Source organism: Pithys albifrons, chromosome 14 (genome assembly GCF_047495875.1).
Source record: "Pithys albifrons albifrons isolate INPA30051 chromosome 14, PitAlb_v1, whole genome shotgun sequence".
NCBI lineage: Eukaryota > Metazoa > Chordata > Aves > Passeriformes > Thamnophilidae > Pithys > Pithys albifrons.
The window spans coordinates 15,747,827-15,769,942 of NC_092471.1; the positions used below are offsets into that span (position 1 = coordinate 15,747,827).

The 22,116-nt window shown below is 37.7% G+C and overlaps 1 protein-coding gene across 3 annotated transcripts in view; it reads left to right on the forward strand.

The window, feature by feature from the left end:
- The window catches only part of LRCH2 (leucine rich repeats and calponin homology domain containing 2), a 45,107-nt gene that overhangs the window by 8,323 nt on the left and 14,668 nt on the right, over positions 1–22,116 (forward strand). For 2 of the 3 annotated variants that reach the window (XM_071569800.1, XM_071569801.1), the window contains exons 2-14: positions 6,569–6,713; positions 8,698–8,824; positions 11,034–11,139; positions 11,241–11,377; positions 11,587–11,720; positions 13,188–13,275; positions 13,753–13,864; positions 14,170–14,267; positions 14,365–14,432; positions 14,658–14,762; positions 18,671–18,739; positions 21,134–21,182; positions 21,840–21,956. In XM_071569800.1, the coding sequence (XP_071425901.1) occupies positions 6,569–6,713; positions 8,698–8,824; positions 11,034–11,139; positions 11,241–11,377; positions 11,587–11,720; positions 13,188–13,275; positions 13,753–13,864; positions 14,170–14,267; positions 14,365–14,432; positions 14,658–14,762; positions 18,671–18,739; positions 21,134–21,182; positions 21,840–21,956 (1,355 nt within the window). Of the gene's footprint in view, positions 1–5,893; positions 5,944–6,568; positions 6,714–8,697; positions 8,825–11,033; positions 11,140–11,240; positions 11,378–11,586; positions 11,721–13,187; positions 13,276–13,752; positions 13,865–14,169; positions 14,268–14,364; positions 14,433–14,657; positions 14,763–18,670; positions 18,740–21,133; positions 21,183–21,839; positions 21,957–22,116 lie in introns of those variants that run through there. The other variant, XM_071569802.1, reaches the window with a different exon arrangement.

The window sequence follows — 22,116 nt, forward strand, 5'->3', positions numbered from 1 at the left end:
AAGGTACCTTGATTTCAGAGCCGGTGTTCTGGACCTCAGTCCTTTCTCCCTGGGTAGCAAAAGTCTGAGAAACAATTATTGTTCTGTTCCAGTTACAGAAATGAACTTTATGTGAAAGAACTGCGGTTCAATCTGACAGGATGCTTTTTTTGTTGTTGAAGTCTCTAAAGTAATAAAAATATAATTTTAAAAAGGTTTTTTTCAGAGGTGCTGTTTAACTGGAAAAGCCAAGAGCTCAGAATCTGTCAAATGTCCTGTACAACCCTCCCTCTGTGCTTGATGAGCTGCTTTATTTACATGACTGTGTACAGTTTCCTCATTTGTCATTTTAACTGCACAGACCAAGCCTGTAACTAAACTAAGGGACATGGATCACCGTAAAGCAGGGAGTTCCAAGCTCTTCAATTGTTGGATTTAAAACCCAAATGCCACTTTGATACCTGTTGAATATTTTTGTACAAACCCAGAAGTTGTTCTCTGATGTCAAACACCCATTTGCAAAACAAGGAAAAGCTGCTTGTAGCCACCTCTGGTCTTGGAGTCAGACTGTGCTTTTTCACATCTTAAGAGAACAACAGCTAAAAATCAAGTTAAATATTCCTACATAAGCTTATAAGAATAGACTTTAAATGTACCTTTCCTTGTGACAATTTCTGGTCAGTTTAGTTTTGTGAGAGCAAGAGGGTTTTTGGCAGATCTGTCAGTTTCCTTTTTATGCATAAGAGCTGGTGGGTGCTCAGTTTGTTCTATGTAATTCTCCACCGTAGCTCTTAATGTTGGAGGGCAAATGTTGATTTGTGTGTGAAATACAAAGTTCCATGCAAAAATAATATTGCTCTAATTCTTGAATGTTCTTTGCCAGTAAGTTCTAAATTTTTTGGTCTGTTTTGCAGTTGAAATGGTTGTTGTTTATATCCATATGCACAGTCATTTCATATCTGGGCATATTTAAATTGTTCAATACTTCATTTTGCAACATAAATAAAAGTGAAGAATTCTGTTACTTATTATTAAATTAACCAGGTTAATTTTTCCTTTGAAGAGAAAATTTTAAAATATTTCTATGCTTAACAACACTAGTTATGCTTCAGGATTTGAACTGTGAACCTGCAAGTAGATGTGTAGAGTTTGAGGGAAATGCTAGAGAGACATCCCATTTATTTTATATGGAATCATAGAATGGATTGGGTTAGAAAAGACCTCTGAGATCATCACGTCCAACCCTTGGTCCAACTCCAGTCTCTTTACCAGATCATGGCACTCAGTGCCACGGCCAATCTCAGTTTAAAAACCTCCAGGGATGGGGAATCCACCCCCTCTCTGGGCAGCCCATTCCAATGCCTGAGCACTCTCTCTGCAAAGAATTTTTTTCTCATCTCCAACTTCAATTTCCCCTGGCAGAGCTTGAGCCCATCGTGCCCCCTTGTCCTATTGCTGAGTGCCTGGGAGAAGAGACCAACCCCCACCTGGCCAGAACTTCCCTTCAGGTAGTTGTAGACAGTGCTGAGGTCACCTCTGAGCCTCCTCTTCTCCAGGCTAAACACCCCCAGCTCCCTCAGCCTCTCACCATTTGAGGTGACCTTGGGAAACTTCAGAATTCCTTTCTTCTGTGGTTGCTGAAAATGTGGAAAGACTCATAGGGCCTGTAAGGTTGGAAAAGACCTCTGAGGTCATCGAGCCCAACTCTTGACCAGTTAACCCCAGTGGTCACCACTAATCCACATCCCGGGCGGTGAATCGGTGGTTCCAGGAGCCTGTTCCATGCCAGTGGTAACGGAAGGTGGCAGGAAGCTGGTGCAAAGGACTTGCTTGTGATCAGAGAGGGGAAGAAACCTCTTGAATAGTCGCTCTTCTTTGGATCAAATCCAGCTTTCAGTTTCTGGCTTAGTGTTGTGGTTTTTTTGTTTTCCTCTAAACCAGCTCAGAGCAAAGGAGCGAGGGGTTTAAAACACGCTGGAGTGCATTCACTTTTTTGGGGTAAACTGGAGACAGGATCCACATTGGGTTTGTTTAGGTGAATGGAATTTGTTTTGTGGGGATTTTTGTTGTCTCGTGTTCGTTATTTTTTTCCTTTTCTTCTGTAATTTTCTCTCTGCAAGCTCCAAATGAAGTTTCGATTCATTAATGCTCTTGTCAAAATTAATGTCTGGCAGAATCACGACCCTTAGAGAAAGTGGATAGACTCACACTTGGCTTTTCTAATGCATCTTTGCTTTTTCTCTTTACCCTTATCAGGAACTGATAACTGAATTACCCACACAGTGATAAGATAGTTAAATTCCTGTAATGCAAACAAAGGACAGTGTTATATCCTGTAATTACACAGGTTGAAAGAGACCATTATCATCAGGGCAATCTGCCGATGGGAACAGGGCCAGGTAGCACAGGTTGCTCAGAGCCTTGTGCAGCTGAGCTTTGAGAATCTCCAGTGATATTCCAGTCTCTCTGAAATGGGTTTTCTGGATTCTCCTGAAAGCCTCAGTTAATGTCGTTCTCTGACTGGAAAAAGCTTTGTCACATAAACAGTGACACTGATTTCTTCATGCTCAGTGCCATTTCGGGGGTCAGTAATGGGAGACACATCTCTTCCTGCCTTTCTCAGTTTCTCAACAAACTGGAGAAGGAGCCTCAAGCATTAGTAGGCTTCAAAAATACAATTTTCTTTTTTTTTTCTATATACATAATTTGTCATTTTAATATTGCATTTGTATAGAATTCACATGGATCTTTTGAAGATTAAAGGGAGATAGAAAATAAGGTTACACTGAAGACTAATTCTTAAGACTATTAGATATTCACTGCTGAAATATCACATCAGAAACTGGAATTACCACATGCAGGTGTTTCTGTAGTGTTTGAGACTCTTCTGCTCCAGTCGTCATCCATCTGACAGACTAACAAGTTTTACCCATGTTTTCTGTAGTGATCTCCAGTTTATGTTTAGATTGGCTAAAAGTGTGTCTTTGGGATGAGGTCTGAACATTTTTTTTATGCATCCATTGACTTCTGTAGGACTAATTACATAGTTACAGTTGTGCTTAGATGTTTTTTGCTTAGGCTAGAAAAGCTGACTAGAAAAATGTGTGTGTGATGATGAGTTGGGAGAGCAGTTCTGGATTTTATGGGGTGAGGGATGTGGGTTTTGTCAAGTCTAGTTTCTAAACATTTTGGAGCATTTTGAGCAATCAAAACCTGACACCGTACCCTGGATCAGCAGCATGTTTTTATGAAAAATGTCACAATATCAACATGAGGTTCAAGTGTAAATTTCCCAGCTAAGCCTTGTATTTGAAGTTCAACACGTAGTGAGTGTAAAGTGTGAATATAAAAAGGATTGTACTGGCTTAACTGAAAGGCCAGTCTGTTCTATCAGTGTCTTCTGGTGGTAAGCACTAATGTTTGCTTGGGAAAAGTGCAAAAACAAGGCAAATCACAGAATCACAGACTATTCTGAGTTGGAAGGACCCACAAGGATCATCGAGTCCAACTCTTAAGTCAATGGCCCATACAGGGGATTGAACCCATGACCTGGGCATTATTACAATCAAGTGTTAACCAGCTGAGCTGATCTCAGGGAATTTAACTACCTTGCTGCACACTGCTGTAACCTGGCAGCTTAAGCTTTTTGTTTTTCCTTTTGATCATGGCTTAAATTTGTATACTTCTCATTTCTAATAGCTTGCCTTCCAGACTGACTGATTTCCTCAAATTCTTTCCTTTTGATCTTCCATGTATGTGCTTTTAATCATTGTCTTACAGTCAATAAAAACTTTACTTTTTCTGTCACAAAAACTGAGCTGCAACCAACTTCTTCATCTTTTTCTAGTTCCCCTTTTAAATTTAACCCTACTAATGGTGCACTTCTCACATTTATTGTTCCTGCAGAGATGGTGAATTGAAATGCCCTGTGATCCATGGGCAGGCATGGACAGTGTCTCCGATTTAGCCATCACAGGACACTCCCACTGAGAGTTTTCCAGTCTAAACTGGTTAAGCAAAGGATTCCTATAATCTCTGTTGTAGAGGAGTTGTCAAATCATCTGTGGTTCTGCATTTCACAGCTTTCCTTTCTTCTCCAGTCTATTAACCCTCACCAGTCCATTCTCATGTGCTCTCGTTTGAATTGAGATGGTCTTTAGAGGGGAATATGATATTTTCTTGGTCATCCATAAAAACACCTAAATTGCATAAGCTTCACATCTAAATTTTATTTAGTATAATAGACAATATAATCTCATAAACATTTTGCTTGTTGTGCAAACATTTTTGGAGTGGAAATAATTTTTTAGCTTGGGTAAAAATAGTGTTACTTTTTTTTTTTAAAAAATCTGACTTATTCAATATGAGAGTGTTGTGGAAAACTATAGATATTTGAATCTTCTCAGAAAAACCCCTGGGGCTATTCTAATACTGTTCAGCAATGATGGAAAGAAAAATTGCTTGGAAGAGAAGTCATGCAATCTCCCACCTCTTTATTTACTTTTTTAATTTTATTATTGACAGATAGTGGGTGTCCTTTCCTATTTTAATAGACTCCTGAGTTTCATAATAGAAAAGTGTGATCCTCGCCCCACAGTGGGGCAAACAAAAGACATTGTTTTCAGCAAAGTGGTTTCTACAGTAATGCACAAATATTGTAAACTTGGTATGTATTTGCTTCTCATGTGAAGTTGGGTGTGTTTGTGGGAGGGCACACTGAGGGGCTGCAGCCAGACTGTGCTGATGTGACTTTTGTCACCACAAAAGTTTTGTAAAACCACAGCTGGTTTTACTTTGCCTGGTGGGTACAACACCCCTTTCCACTCACTGTCTGGAGCAGAGAGTTGGTGTATCCTGTGGTTGTTGTCTGGCCCACCTCTGGGTTTTATTTCGGCAGAAGAAATAGCAAAGCTGTTTTTAACCTGTGTCTTACCAAGCCATGTGGTTTAGGTGTGGCTGGATGCAAATACAGCAGAATTTTAATAGTGCCCATGAGTTTTCTAGTTCAGGCATAACCTACAGAGCTGCTCTTGGTATCAGTGGCAGGAGGGTGGGATCCTGTCATTGGTGTTTTGTGGACTAGGTCTGTGTACCAGCCTTAGTTACCTTTCCAGTTGCTGATAGAACCAAATCAGGAAGAGGTTAAGAGCTGTTTTTTTCAGAATGGGGTTGTATCTTGTGGTGGAGGTTGTATACCCCTGACAGCAGTTAAACTGTCTTTGCTCCCCCACCTTGGTGTTGTCCATGCTCTTCCCGAGGGCACATTCTGTCCTGTTTTCCAGGTTGCTGATGGAGAAATTAAACATATTTATTGATCCCAGTGCTGGCCCTGAGAAAAGCTGCTCGTGCTGCTTTGCCAGGTTGTTGAGCTCTTGGAGCCTGACAGTGACTCTGAGCCACTTTCCCAAACGCTTTCTAGACTTTTTGCAAAACTGTGTGTTTGTTCCAGTGATAATGTGATGGGAGCTAAGCAGACACACAGTCATTCCATGTGAGCATTAAAAACTGGGAACTGAAGCCTGAAATAGCCAGGCATCTGTATTTCTTCTCTGTTAAAAGAGTCTGTTCAGCATTTCTGAGAAACCACATCCTTTTGACATGTCTTGGGTTGGGAACCAGAGTTACTTTCAAAAGAGTAGGCAGTTGTTCTCCAGTAAATATCTCTTTCTTCCAAGGTAGTCTGGGCACTTTTGATGATAAAGGTTTTGGTATTAACTGATAATTTCCAGGATTCTTGGGCCACATCTCATTTGTATTTTCTGGTCCTTTGCAAGGTTTCCCACAGTCAGAGGTGCTGTGTATTTTAGTGGTGTGACTGTTCTGCCATAACTTCTGCATGCAGATTTGCATAATGCAGTCATGCATTGTCAGAGCAACTCTAGCCCAAGTATTATGTTTCCACTGTCAAAGATATCTTCCCTTTCTGCTTTTAGGCTGGGCTAAATTGCATCCTCATTTTTGTAGGTAATTGGTTTTTGCAACTTTATCCTCTTTTTAGCTAAGTTATAAATGTAGCTGGAGAAAGTCTCAGTTATTGTGGTTGCAATAAAATATTTTTAGATGAGAATTGTAGTTCTTAAGAGAAATAAATGTGTGAGGGGTTTTGGGGAACTTGGCTTTAGCATTGCAGTTGTGTTGTACAATGACATGAGATTCTGATGTAGCTGTCAAATAGCAAAAATAACTTTGGCTGGGTTTGTACCTTGACTTACTGTTGTGCCTGGAGCTGGAGGGGAAGAAAGCCCAGAACTGCACAGAACAAAGACTTGATAGAGGAGGGACAATCCTGGTTGCTGTTCACTGTAATTGTAAATGTAACTCTGTAGTGGGAAATGTATTTTTGAATTCCTGTCAGTTGTCTGGTTTTTGTTGTAATTGCATATTAAGCAAGAATCTTTTAGTATCTTAAGTCTCTTTTGTGTATTAATTATATGCAGTAGCATCTGGTAAAACTGAATTATTTTACACTTCTTGCAACACCTTAATTTTTAGGAGCATGACAAGAATAACAGTGAGTACTTTTATCTCTACTTACTGCAGGGAAATTTTTGACTAAAAAAGGATTTTTTTTCCTTTCATTTGCTTCTAGATCTTTCAAAGAACAGATTTACTGAAATCCCTCCTGATGTTTGGCTGTTTGCACCACTGGAAACGTTAAATTTGTATCACAACTGCATCAAATCCATTCCAGAATCTATTAAAAACCTGCAAATGCTTACCTACCTTAACATTAGGTGAGTAATTATGGTTTATTTTTGGTCTTTATATAACTTATTTCACTGGAACATTGGCATTTTACCTCATCAGGTCATTGGGCTTGCAAAGTTTTCTTTGGTTTTGTGTTCAGAAACTTCGGGTGAGAAAATGTTCTAGTCTGAAGAGTGCAGGTGACTCTGGCCAGAAGGCCCTGCTCATTTTGCACAGTATTTACATCCACTGCTGTATTGCTCTTTTTAAACTTGGAAAACATATGGCTGGCTCTTCTCAGAAGCACAGGAGATGGATATGAGCTCTGGAAGGGAGGGAATCCAAAAGAACCCTCATGGCCTGTTTTCCACAATACTCCTTGTTTCTGATATTAACTGCATCAAGTCCAAAACAGTTTTCTCCGTTAAGAGCTATTTAAATCCCAAAAACCTGCTGTCTCAAAATCTGCAAATATCAGTCCTTAAGTGATAATTCAATGTGCTCTTTGGCAATTCTGAAGAGCCTTAATATGATGTAAAACTGCAGTATTATCTGAAGGAAATTTGGCCTGGCTTTCTTCAGCAACAGCCCATTTCCCTCATGGTGGTGTTCGAGGTGCTGAAGGTGTTTCTCTGTGTGGTTCTAACTGGGCATTGCATGTTCTCTCAGGAGTCAACTCTGCTGCTGATCCTGTGCCAGGCTGTGCTTTGTCTCTCCCTGTGTTCCTGTCCCAGGGCTGTGGCTCTGGAGAACAGGCTAAAATCCTTCTTGCTGGATCAGATGCTTTTGGTACAGAGGAAAACCATGTGATCCTAAATTCTAATTTTGGATTCAGATGGCGGAGGAAATGTATTGTGCAATTCATAGTAAAACAGCTGCTACAGAAACCAAACCCTGAAAAAACAGAGGAAATCCATTCAAGTGGCACAGAGAACAACTTTCATTGCCACGTTTTTATAATCCATTCAAAAAAATTCTCTTGTACATTATGTTATATTCCTGCACTCTTACCAAAGAAGCCTGGCATGTCTGCCTGAAATGCAACATAAAAAGAGGCTTAATGCATATGCATAACTGTATCCAAAACCTGTTTATATTGTTCACTTGGAATTAACAGAACTTTTATAAAGATACTGTTTCCTGTTATTTTATGGTGTAAAAACTATAGTATGTCTTTGAAGCTGGAATGTTCCAAGGACATACATTTATTTTTGTTGGTTTTGCAGCCCTATAAACTGCAGTCATGGAGAACATAATCTAAAAAGGTTGGGATTTTTTAATATGGAAACAGTGCTCTTGTCAATTAAAGACTAAAACTTGTAGTTTTTTCTTAATGTGTGAACACATGTTATCTGCACTTTAAAAGTATTTTCTGTCAAAAGTAGAACTAGCTCTTCTTAAATTAACTACAATTACTGATTTTTTTCTTTTATATGTATATTTATATTCATACCACACCAACAAGCTTGTTTTCAAATTGCATTTATGTACAACTACCTTGTTAGAAAAATTTTATGTATTTCCAGCAGTGAAAGTCCAAGAATGTTGATAATTTTTTTATATGGATTCAAATCAAATAGTGAGTAACTGTATTTTGTGTGCACAAAGCAGATACACGTGCATGCAGTTGGAAAATTATATACACGGAAGAAAGAAATTTTAATTAAGACTTAGCTTCCAGTCTGTTGCTCAGCAAAATAATAAATCAATGTTCAGGGCTTTGTGGTGACAGGAGGGACATGACAACATAACATGAGGAGCAATGGCCTCACATAAAGGTCTGGTTTGTCCGACTGTCAGGTCGGGTGTTCCTCCTGAAGATCTCAGCAGTGCAAAAGGATGTCTGAGAGAGGCTGTACCTGGTGAGAAATTGGTGATGGGGACTGGCTGAAATGTAGATGAAATTGTAACAGGTGGAGAATGTCTGCTTTGATAGAAGGTGTCAATGTGCATCTCAGACTCCCTGTCAGGTTTAACAAAATGAGATTATAATCCAGCCTTGCTTGTTTGTCCCATTTTCCTTCTCTCAAGTCGAAATCTTCTGTCAACGTTGCCAAAATACCTGTTTGATCTTCCACTGAAAGTTCTGGTGGTCAGTAATAACAAGCTGGTCTCCATTCCAGAGGAAATTGGAAAGCTGAGAGATCTGATGGAGTTGGTAAGTATAATTGTGAGTCTTTATACTAAGTAAATTTATAAGCAGTGTGTTTTCAGTATAGTTACAAATTAATTTTTTTAAAACAGAGAACTACAAAATTTAAATTCAGTTACTATGTTCTTCTGGGTTTTGAGATGAAATGACAGGTAAAATATATTGTATTTCAAAAATAAGGTTAAATAGAAATCAGTATGTTGGGTCAACTAAAGCTTAAGGGGCTCGTAAATAAAATCATTTTTCAGATGATTTTGAATCTCTTACTTGTATGTTGTTAAAAATGGTGAATTTTTCCATTTACCTTCATTAGAGTAATCATAATGCTGTTTATTTTCCTTGTATGTTATCAGAAATGTTCTTTCCACCTGAAGAGTTCATCTGTCTTTGCTATTTACTCTGTACTCTGGTACAAGTCATGCCCTTCAATCATTGTTCTCTTGTTCTGTGGGTTGTGGTTCTTTTCACCCGCCCATTTCTGCTGTTTCTTTATTTTGTTTGGGGTGAATGGAACGATAAATGATACTCACACTGTGAGCAACATTATTTTATTGTGTGGCATAATAAAGTTTTGTGCTTTGCCATCCATGACTTTCTTAATATTCTGTGCTTTTGTGATCATTGCTCCCTGTTAATATCCCGTGTTCTGGAGAGCTCTGCAAGAGTCATTCACTGACCTGGCACTTGCACTGGGTCTCATTTTGTGCTTTTGTTTTTCATATGTGGGATTTCTGTGGTCATTGCAGGGCTTGGTATCCTTATCCTGTTTCCATGTATGCCCTGGAGAGTCTTTTAATAGGATCTTATTTCTAAGCTATAAATCAACATTCTTTTTAACTTACAAGTACCTTGAGATACTGTGAATGCTTTTTTTGGCTTTTCTTGTGTCCTTTACCTTTTGGTGAGACCTCTGTGCTCCTTTCAATGTCAGAGGATTTCAAGTTGTGATCCCTCCTTTTGTTTACAGGAAGAAGTGAATGTTTTTCATGGTTGCAGTTGTGATATTTTTGACTGATTTTTCAAAGTTGTCAAACCTAGAAAGCATCCTTGATGATATAAATCAAGACATACTAGAGAGAGTTGGATTTCAGTACCTGTGATATACCTGTCTAGAACATAAGAATGTATTTTACACATATAAAAAAAAGTTTGTAACTGAGCCTTGTGCTCAGAAGGTGCTTTTATGACGGGAATCCCCTCTCAACTTTGACATGGACAGAGAAGAACTTGCAGTAGATCCACAGTGGTGTATCCCAAGTAGCCTGTGCTTGGTGAGACATCCCCCTGTGTGCAAAGGCAGTGGGCAGCCCCTGAGCTGAGGCTCTGCAAGTGTGTAGGGAAGGAACCTGGGTGCATCTGGTGATGGCCTGGCCTCTGATTACTGACTCAGCTTGCCTTGAAAATCACCTTTCAGGTTTTCATCAGATCTCTCTTTATCTTGCCTGGGAAAACCAGAATTCTCAGAATTCGTTTTTATTGATTTAGAAATAAAAAAGGTTAGAAAGATTCTTTAGCGGTGTGATTGTTTAATCACTCTGAGCTACATAAATTGATGTTAAAACACTATCAGAAACACTTGTAGTCACACACAATCACATACACAGACTATTCTGAGTTGGAAGGGACCCACAGTGATCATCAAAGTCCAGCTCTTAAGTCAATGGCCCACACAGGGGATTGAACCCATGACCTTGGCATTATTACAGCCAAGTTTTAACCAACTGAGCTGATCTCAGGGTCAGTCTGTTCACTTGGTGCAGCTTTGTCACCCTCTAGTGCTTTCATCCAAAAAGTTGGTGAGCCTGCAATTGCTCTCTCTTAAGTTTTTAGTTGCATGGGTTGGTTCAGGTTTTCTAAGGAAGAAAAATTGTTAGAAAAGGAGCAAAATGACAGTCATTTGCCAGCAGAAGCACAAGAAGTTTTTAACTGATACAGGAACTGTACCAGGAACTCCTGGTTCCTAGGATACCTTTTTAATCTCAAAACCAGTATTTCATCATTCATTGATTTAACTTCTTGAATTGAGTTTCTGAGACATGAATCACTAAATAGTGAAGAAACACTGAGATCTGTTATGGTACCTGTGTGGAAAAACCAAGGGAGTTGGGATTTCTTTTCTTTTAATAGAGTGCTTTATAATAGCTTTGATAGCAGTATGCCTTTGTGTAATTTCATTTAAGATGTTCACTTGATGTATTAATTATGTCTTTCTTAGGATATTAGCTGTAATGAACTTCAGGTCCTTCCCCAGCAAATAGGAAAATTGCAGTCACTTAGAGAATTGAACATAAGAAGAAACAATCTCCATATGCTGCCAGATGGTGAGTTACTCATCTTCTTTCCATTGATGTAGGTAAATTAGGTAAACTGTTAAGAAGATAACTGATTCTTTTTTTTTGTTTGTTTGTTTTCCTGAATGCAGAATTAGGAGACCTTCCCTTGGTAAAGCTGGATTTTTCTTGTAATAAAATTACAGAAATTCCAATCTGTTACAGAAAGTTACGTCACTTACAAGTTATAGTTTTGGATAACAATCCAATGCAGATACCACCAGCACAGGTTTGTATTAAAAGATTCTACTACAGAAATTTTCATTAGGATCTTAGAGGAAACTGCTCTAAGTCATACCAATCAAGTTTTCATATTTTTCAGGTCCTGGTGGGAAATTGTGGGTACAGATGCAGTGTAGAAAGTCCTTCTTGGGGTGTATTTTCTGAAGACATGCAGTGTAATTAAGATTTTTATTTGTTCACTTTTTTTCCTAACAGATATGTTTAAAGGGTAAAGTGCATATATTTAAATTCCTCAGCATTCAGGCGTGCCTCAGAATAGATAAAAAACCAGATTCTTTGGATCTTCCATCATTAGGTAAACGAATTCCCTCCCAGCCACTCACAGACAGGTGAGTAGTGGGGGTTTGTTTTACTTTACTTTGGCATTTGTTTTAAATTATCTGTTTATTACAGATAGTGCTTATCATTTCAGTACTTGACTTGTTCTTTTTTTAAGAGTCATAGTATTTATTTTCTGTTACAGGAAGCTTAGTTGACTCATCCGAGTTGCTATGAAAAATTTTCATTGTATTTACTAGAGATGTAGAAATCAGAACAAAGATGTTTAAATGACCAAAATTGAAATTTATTGGAAATCTGAGTGATTTTATTTCATAAACAGATATGTCAGAACAGTAGATACGAATTTCTAATAAATGTCCTGAATATAGTTAGTCTGTGGGATGGAAAGTCAGCCTCACACATATTAAGGGAAACTAACTTAAACCCCACAGTATTTCACTGATGTTTTTTATTAAACTTAGTTGAGGTCAAAAATTGAGGGATATTTTGTTGGATTTTGGTGCTGAGTTACCTCTTGGGTAATTAAATGGGAATGCTTTTGTATGTACTGTCATCATTGACTTGCCATTGGAAACCATAGGGAACAATATTCTTTTTCCTATTTTTTACTTACTAAGTTCTACCTATTTTCTTAAATTGTCATGTGCTTCTCTGTGTTCAAGGCTAAAGGAAAGATGAAATTTTTGAATAAAGCTTGCACAAAAAGAACGGAACCATCAGATTCAGTCCATGGTCTTGGTCTCTGGCAACTGTGCCATAGGGAATTAGACCACAGGTAGCTCCTAAACATCACAGCCCACAGCTCCCCAAAAGCCTCCACTGAATTTAGGCCTAAAGCCTTACAAAGGAGCAAGGTCATGGGTATTACCAAGAACAAATTTGTAGTGAGTGAGAATTTGTTTAATTAAACTTTCCAGATAATCTTGTGATTTAAACCAAGCTCCACAGTGCAGCTGGAAAGCACATCCTGCTGATGTATATTCCAACACATGTGATTTTATGTCTTCAAAAGGAGGAAATATTTCATGGATATTCAGGCAGAGTTAAACCATTTTAATATATAACCATTGAATCATTATAATGTTGCAGTCCATTAGGGAATGTGTATTTTTGTTACTAGTAGAAAACCATGTCTGCCAATAGAATTCAGGGAATTGTGGTTTAGTAGAGAAAGCTTCTTTTGTGAGGAGAGTATTTTTCAATTAAATACATCCTCATTTGAATGAAAAATGTCCTCGCTGTTTGAATGAATGAAAATTGCTTAGATACAGAGAGTACCATAATGGATAGTTTCCTCTTTAGTTTTGCTTTGATACTCTTTCATTAAACAACTCTCAGAAGAGTTTGAGGTTTTTTCTGCACATGTGGCATTGTGCAAAAATTCTGTACCAGCAGCTGTAGGTGAGTATACAGAACATATTTTGAAAAAGATGTTTGTTTTCTTTTAGAAAAGGGGCACTACTGTTTCTTTCATTCTTATGTGGGTTTTTCATGTGTTGTTTTTCTTACTGCAGCATGGAGGACTTTTATCCCAATAAAAATCATGGACCAGACTCTGGCATTGGAAGTGATAATGGGGATAAAAGGTTGTCCACCACAGAAGTGAGTATTTTTCACTATTGGATTTATAATTTTGATTTTTAGAACTTTCCTTTGATTTTGTATCATTTGAGAAATTCCTGAGTAAGTTGCATTTAACATTCTTTGAGTATCTGTTGAGTTTAGACCATTAGACTGCCAGTCTAACAAGGGCCAAAGTAATTGGAGGCTTTAGATAAGAAAGTACCTAAGTACAGTTTTCATAAGTCCACTGACTGGGGCTGGACTGGACCTCTTTGAACAAAATACTGTCTTTCAGTATTACATAATGAACAGTTGTCTGGCTGTCCCTAAACAATTATTCTCTTAAACTCCCTTCCACCCACAAAAATCCTCTACCTGACTTGATGTTATTTTCTCTGTCCTGGGAGCCACCCCTCAAGATGGGGTCAGTTGCACTGTAATTTGTGAGTTCTTACAAGATCATGTAACAGTATAATTTACATGTCAGTTCTGTACTAAATGTGGGTGTCTTTGCAGCCATCTGATGATGATACAATCAGCCTCCACTCCCAGGTGTCAGAATCAACAAGGGAACAGACATTAAGGAATGACAATCATGTAATGGGAAGTAAACCTGATCCGCAGAAAGGTAAACCTGTTGTGTATCTGTCATTTTAGGTGACAGAGGTACTTTGCTTAGGTAATCTAATGTAGGAAAATTGCACAAAACTATGTGATCACATGTTGGCTTTGTATTTTCATAATTTAAGAAAACAATGTAATAATCACAAATAGACAAGGCTAGCGAGAAAGATTATTTCTAGGTTAAAGAGACACAATTTCTATGTTTTATCTGTATCTGACATTTTTCATAAGTACTTACTTCTTTTAGGAGTAACATTTGGTCAAGACAACTGTTTAATATCTTTTCTATTCTTCTCAAATCCTCACTAGACCAGGAGACATATGACTACATTGATCCAAATGCAGAAGAGGGAGCTCCTCCTGAGCAGGGAGATGCACAGACTGGCACGTTGCTGTCCTATGTGAAGGTACCAGGGACTGACATAAAAACTGTTCACCAGGGTTGATTCCCCCAACCCCCACAGTTGAATTCTAAGATTTTTAATTTTTTTCATTCTATGTAAGGAACGGGGAAAACATCCTGAGAAATCCCAGAAAATAGAACAAAATGAGGACTGGGGAGATGAAAAAAGGTAACCTTCTGGATCTTTTGCAGTAGGTTTTGTTAGTGATGGTGGTGAGAGTGGTTTTCTTTTGAGCTCCTTCCTATGGAGGAAAAAAATATCATATTGAATATCAAGTACTCCTCTTGGACAGAAAATAAGCTTAAAGGAATCACTTCTTAGTTATTGTCCAACAATGGACCATTTCTGTGTCCTGATTCATTAAAGTCACATGGCTAATGTTTAATTTTTCAGACTTCAGAAAGAGCAGCTGTTGGCTGAAGATGATGATGAACTCAAAGAAGTGACTGACTTAAGAAAAATAGCAGCTCAGTTACTGCAGCAAGAACAAAAACACAGGTATTAAAATATTAGTTAACATAATTTGTGTTACTCTTAATTTATTCTTTAACCTCTCTTAACCCAGTAGCTCTTGTCACCTTATTTTGAGAACAGGTTTGTCCAGTAAAAGTGAACAGTTAAAGTGACAGACTGTCAAGATACCTGTCCCATGTTTCTTTTCATAAAATCACCATCTAAAGAAACAATGATAAATCTTCTATGGAGAGGGAGAGATGAAACCGAAAGTCCCTTGATTTCCTGATTTGATGTGTTAACTTTATACTTTTTTTCTTCAAAGCAGTATACTTAAGTAGACTGGTTAATGCTCATGTAAGTAGATCATTGGTAACACATTAATTTCTTAGTTGGTATGAACTACAGAACCTGCATACAGTTTGCTTGTGACTGGTTATTTTTATTCAAATACAAGCTAATTTAGGTGATGCTTTCCCCATTCTGTCTGATGATACCTATAAATAGCCTGTGAACTGAAGGGGAAATTTGTTTGAACATTATTCTGTCAAATGACAGTATAGATGTATTATAAATCATTCCAAGTGCCTGCCTTTATGTGCTCCATGTTGGGCATCTCAATAGAATGGCTCTTGAAAAAGAGCTGTAGAACAAGCAGCAGATCAAAGGAATGCAATGGAACAAGTTAAGAACCGTGTAAAATGTAAAACAGGAAGGAATACCCAGGATGTGAACAGGTTAGGATAGGAACAGTGTTCTGTGTGGTTCCTTTACCAAGCAGGGAAATGCTGTGAGGTACTTTGAGAGTAAGTTCTTTAAGGGAGGTAAAAGTTGTATCCCACAGTAATGGATATAACTTCATACCAGTTACATACTATTTTGGTTTCTTTCTAATTTCTGTGTAATTATGAGATTCTGCACTGCCATTTTTCTTCTAAGAGAGATTAAATTCATGGGAAGCCCTCAGAGAAACTGAGATCCCAATACTGTGAATTACAGGGCTTTAAAAATTCAACAGCATTTGTATTAGGTAAATACAGTAACAGTAGTATGTGTGTGTGTGTGTGTGTGTGTGTGTGTGTGTGAGTGTGTGAGAAAAATTGGCTTTATTTAGAACTCCATGCCCTGCATTCAAGATTTTTTTGGTCACACAGGAAAGGGAAAAATAAGAATGAAATCTTAATGCTAATATATTCTTATTACCAAAAGTATTGCAAATAAGACCAAGAATGCAAAGTTTTCTCATATTAATTTATTACTAAAGGGAGAATTAGTGTATTTTCCTTATATTAGGTTTTTATATGATGGCTATTTGTGTTGCATGTGGCTGTTGTTTGATTAAATATTTCCTAGTTATCTAATCATTTAAAATACCAGGCCACTCCTCTTCTGAAGTACTGCCACGTAAATTTTACTTGTCATATGTTGTTGTGTCTTAATGCAGTGATGTTGCTAATAGTTCTTTGTGTTGAACCATGCAGATGTATGCAATCTTATTTGTTCTTAAGTGTTACTTCTTAATTTAGCGTTTATATTTTAAAATTTGCTTATGTGTCATTAAATACATGAGGACAAAATCACCCCAATATAAAGTTTTTGGGTTTTTTTAAATAGCAATAATAATATTTAGTATTTAGTGAAGATTTTTCTGTGTTCATTTGTGGAAAATATGTTCAATCAGTAAACAGAATCCTTAGAGAAGCTAAGCATCATGGAATAATTCCTTACTAACCATGTTTCTGTTTGTTCAGTGTATGCTTTTGTAATATTATGCAGTCTCCTTTCTTTTGCTTGCTGTGCTAATGACTTCCCTGTCCTCTCCCATCAACCTGTCCTGCTTCCTCCCTCCGTCTTTGGCTTTGGTGTACATGAAATGTGAATGCAGACGAAGGCCATTAAGCTATAGAACTTCATTCAGTGAAAAGCTCTTCCAGAGGACAAGGGCGGCAGGACGTGCATCAAGGTATAAAGTGTTTGTGGAGCCTCAGATTTCCAGAGCTAAAATGTGGACAAAAGAAACAGGCTTGGCCAACTCAAAAACAGAGTGAAGGGATTGGCTAAGTTAGACTAAGATGTTTGTTATCAAAAGTAGTTTGAAATACATTTCTTTAGGATGAAATACTATTCAAGAAAAGTATTTTAGGAACCCCCTTGCCCTCACCAGGCAGTGGTTGTGGAATGTCAGGGGTGGGAGATGAAGAACTGTAATGCTTTATATAGACACCGAGTTTTCCAAGTCAGCTTTGGCTGAGCATTGCAAAACAGCTCTTCCATTACTAAGGCTGTACCTTAAAAATGGTAGTCACCACCTGGCATACTCCATCAACATGTTTATAATAAGCTTAGTTCATAATAAACTCAATCATTAATTATATACATGCTGCATGGGAACAGTGCAGCTGAAAAGTCTGTGTATGTACATGCTTTAATTTGCTAGAATAGTTTTTCCTCACATTTCATATAATGAGTTTGATAAAAGGAATGGCCTGTGTTATATACAATCATTGCATTTACTCTGTGGTGTCAGTTTTGGTGCAAACATTGCATCAAACTGACTCAGGTGGGGGTTTTAAAATTTTAATTGTCTCTTGCTGCAATGTCTCTGAAGTTCTCCTTCTTTTTGGCTGACAGCATAAAGCAAGTTTAAATAGGGATTCTCTCAAAGAATGACTTTAAAATAGCAAAATTATATGCTTGTTTGATAACCTATGCTCTCAATATTAGTTTTGGTAGCTGTTTTCTTGGGCTGTAGTATAATTTAACTCTGGAATGCACCCTCAATACTGAGTTGCTGAAGACAAAATGTATGGAGCAGGTGCTGCAGACTGAGTGCAGCAGACTGGTGGTTTACAGGCTTAACTTCTCACAATCCCATTAAATTGGGGGTCACACAATAAGACATTTAAACTGCAAATGAGATTACTGAGCTTAAAGTTATCACAATAATCAGGGAAGTTTGATTGAAAAATCATCAATCATTTACAGTTAATGGCTGTACTGCCCTATGTAGTGGTAATGAAATATAAAAAGGTTCTTACTGTTTTACTTTGTTCCATTGCATAGATGGCTGTGTTGTGATTCTCTCTGGTTCTTACTACATTCTAGTTTTCTATATAATTCTACATAAATACACTTTCATCACAGTTCTGCACATGAAGTCAGCGTTGAAGTGTCCTATCACTACCTTCAGGAATTCAGAATTTTTCACTCAAGTTACTTTGTAATGTTTTGTTTCAAGTGTTACTGATGGTTTTGTTATTTTTAATACTTAAAGCATCCATAGTAGCTCATATCATCTTCCTGTGCACACACATGTATGGTATGTGTTTGCTTCAGATGAGAAAACATTTCTGAATCTTAGTTTAGGCTTTTTTGACTGTTTAGAAAATGGAATTTCTATTGGTTCACTTCTGTGTTGGACTTTTCTTTAGTTTTTAGCCTGCATTTCTCCATTTTGCTCCTCTCGTATTTCCCTGCATTTCCTTTGCACTTGCAGTGTTTGTTACTAAGTTACTTTCTGATCTGCTCCTACTGACTGACTCTTTTGTGCTCAATCTGTGTATCCTTTCTGGGCTGCCTTAAACTATCTTCTGCCTTCTAATTTTTGTGAGCAATGTGGCTTTTGTGTTGAGGGCAGTATAAGGTGTGAGATCAGTTTAAAAGGCTGTATTTAGGGAGACAGATAAGAGGAAGCTTCATTTTGGCTTGAATTATCCTGAAGTTTTGCTTCCTTAAAATATAGAACCAGAGATCCTTAAAGAGCTAGGAACAGTATCACTGATTTAAATGGAAGCAGGAACAGGCTTGGATTTCATGTGTACACACATATATGTTTTAGTTTTTTTGTAAGGTGTCATTTAATGTTGAAAACTTTTTATTTACAGGAAATTTTATGCAGTGAAAGTAACATATTCTAAGAAAAATGTTTTCAATATGTATTTTTTTCTTTCTAGGCTTCTTAATCATTCAGTTTCAGTAAACACAAGGAACAGGCCAAAGCAGCCAATGGAATCTGAAAAATGGTATTTATATACTTAAGTGTAATGTAGCTTTCAATATTTTATTAATTTCATTTTCGTTTATTGTGTCATTGCTGCCATCTTCTGTCATAATGTTTTTAACTCATGATGAAGTTGAAGCTACAAAAATGATCTATTCTTGAGCTTCTTCCTTTCAGATTAAAGAAAATCTGTTCTTTTAAGCCTTTAGGAAAGTTGGTGTCATCCAGAAACTGATTTGTAGGTCTGATGATGCTGCTGATCATGGCAGCAATTCAGGTGCCTCAGGACAGGCATTACATTTTGGACATCCAGTCCCAGTCCCGAAGGTTGTGTCTCTTTCCAAAGGTGACAGTGCTGTGCAGATGTCTCAGAGCCTGTGTTACACAACATGGCATGGCTGTGCTGAGGCATCTGAATTTTCCTTCTTGGCCATCCTTTTGGGCTCTTCAGACCTCCTGGAGAAGTGTTGTCAGGAGTTCAGCCCACAAAACCTGTACTATTTGTGGAGCACATGTCAGTGGGGAATCCACTGTCTGCAGGAGCTGCACTTCAGTGCTTTTGCTTTGAAATAAAAAAAGCCCAAACACAAGAAAACCCCCACACAAAACAAAACAGAAAAGCCCCACAAACCATCCATAACGAATACCTAAACCTTGTCTTTAGGAAACTGGGAAGTCACAGCCTCCCATTTTCCTGCATAGGGAATCCTGTATGAGTTCTTTTAAACAGTTTGGTCAAGAAATAATCTATTTTAATTTTTATGCCAAAGAGAGGGAGAGCTTACAGGCAGCTTCTTGATGAGAACCAATTCAAAAGGTGGCTGTTGTAATATTTGCATGCCCCATAGTCTTCTAAAATCTCTGCCTTTAAAAGAATCTGTGTTTGCTGCTGTCCAGACCCTGGTTGGGCTGTTAAACTTGGAGAGAAAAGCTGTAACTGCTGTTAGTGTTGCTGGAGAATGCTGGGGTGGGACCAGCTCAAGGAAGCATCTTGCACAGAGTAGATCCTGCAGTGTGATACTTCCTATTTTGGTTTTCTCTGCTCTCATTGGTACCTGTGGCTCTGAAGAGCTGGTTGCACACGTGTCCTGTGGTTATATGAATCACGCTGCAGCTGTTGTTGGGAACTTTCCAGTCCTTAACGTAGTTTATTCTCTTGGAGATGCTGTCACCTCTTCAAGTGTACAGCTCTGTTAGGCCTTTTCATTCCAGGGTAATCCGGGAAAGGTTAAGTTTACCTTTTCCTGTTTCATTAATGAAACAAACAGTTCTGTGACTTCACTGCAAAACAAACCAAAAACACCCCCAAGAAACAAACCAACCCCCCTTAGTTCTGCGATGTGCACACAAGATAAGGTAGATGTTTTATTGCACTGATTTATAGGAACCCAAATCACACACTGCACAGGGCACATAGAAAGACTCATCTCTCTCAAGTATTCACATGTCTACAACATGTCATAGTTAATAGATACATATGTATCACCAGCAGAGTCTATTATTTATTGCATGTGTTGCTGCAATTCTCAACTGAATTACTTATCAAGCCATTGGATATGATTCAGACAAATTTCCAGTGCGTAACAGCTTTAAAAATAGCATTAATGGTTTTGGTCAGACAGAAGGGAAAAGGAAGGAGAAAGTACAGACTAACAGAAATAAGTGCCAGGCTGCTTTTCCTTTAGGGTGTATTATGATGGCTCATGGTGTTATGCCCTCCTTGCATTCAATCCCCAGGCATTTGCCTTCCCATTCACTGCCCAGCTTCTAAGCCAGCAATTAGAAAGGCAGTGAAATAGTTGTTTGGAAGGTGATGGAACTGAATTTCACAGAAAGATTCAGAGGAAAAATTTGAAGTGGCTTTAAATGTAAGCATTTTTATTTTCCTGAGAACAAGGAAGTCTGTTCCAGACTGTAATTTTTTTGACATTTTACAGTTTCACTGCCCCATTTTAAAATGTTTTTCCCTGCTTTATTAATATAAACTGCTTCTTTATTTTGTGTAGCTAACAGTGAAATTAAACATGAAATATGTGAGTCTTCCAGTCATTTCAGAATAGATCTTTTGTCAGCTTTGAAGAAAGTTTGTGGCTGGTTGCTTTGAGAAACAAAACAATGGAGGTGCTTTAATAAATCTCTAAAGATCAGCATCCTTAAGGTGAAACTTAATGTGAATAAAATGCTGTACTGTGGAAGGCCTATTGTCAACTCATGGTAAAGGAGAGTGAAATATTTGAGATCTAGGCAATTGTCATACTTTCAGCCACATTAAGACATGGCTCCTTATACAGGTAGCCAAAAAATACTGCAGTGCTGTGAAGAAATTACTTTTAAGTGTTCACTTTTTTATATAATTTAAAGTAACTTGGTTTTAAAAAGTAGTACACTTCATAATGCCTCCCATCTTACTTTGTAGTGTCTCCACAAATGAAGTGAACTCCCCAGTGTCCCCATACAGCTGGCAGGTAAAGACTCAAATGTAAATGTGGTGGCTTTATATTTGAGAGCTTTGTTGTTGTTGTTGTTTGCTTGGTTTTGTCTTTATAACAGAAAACTTTTATGCATTCGTATGGTTGCTTATTGAAAGTGTCTAATTTTGGTGGAAGAACTTAAGCCTCAAGATAATTTCACTTGTATGTAATGGAGGCCTTTTGTTTTAAGAGCACATGGTACCAGCTTGAAGGTCTTGAAACTAGTAAGTTTTACTTTGGCTTAGAATTTCTTCCCGTATAGATGTATTGCCTCATCGTAGTGGTTTTTTTCATGTGAATTGTAAATGGGTTGAATGGTGTAGGCCTCTCACTCTCCATATCTCAGTGAGAATCTTCCATGGTAGGATAAAGTTCCAGTTAAACTGTGGGCAGTACTTTTTTATTATTTTAGATTTTAATCTCTCAGTTACTTACAACTGATTTAAAAGCTTTCGTATTCTCATAAGAAACAGTTGGAAATGTTTTAATGGTTTGTTCAGATTATCTGCTTTCAGTTTTCTTAAAGTAGATAGTCAAATATAGTATTATATATATTATTATTTTAACAAGCAGCTGTATTTCATAATAATTTATGCTAATGCACAAGAGGTATACTTACATTTTACATAAAATTATTTCTGACCATCATAGCCACTGGAAAACCAGAAGGATTCAGTTGATGAGCAGCATTGGCCAGAAACACAGCCAGTGATCTGGCAGAATGAAGAAAGAAGGAGGAGTAAACAAATTAGAAAAGAGTATTTCAAGGTAATGGCATGTGAGGGTGGGTGACACATTTTCTTACAAGGGTAGAAGAAACTATAAGTGTAGGTAAATTCTCTAAGGTTATGATGCTTGTAAATTTGCATGTAACATGTGATTTTTTATTTGGCCGTTTTAACATATATATATACACACGTATGTATGT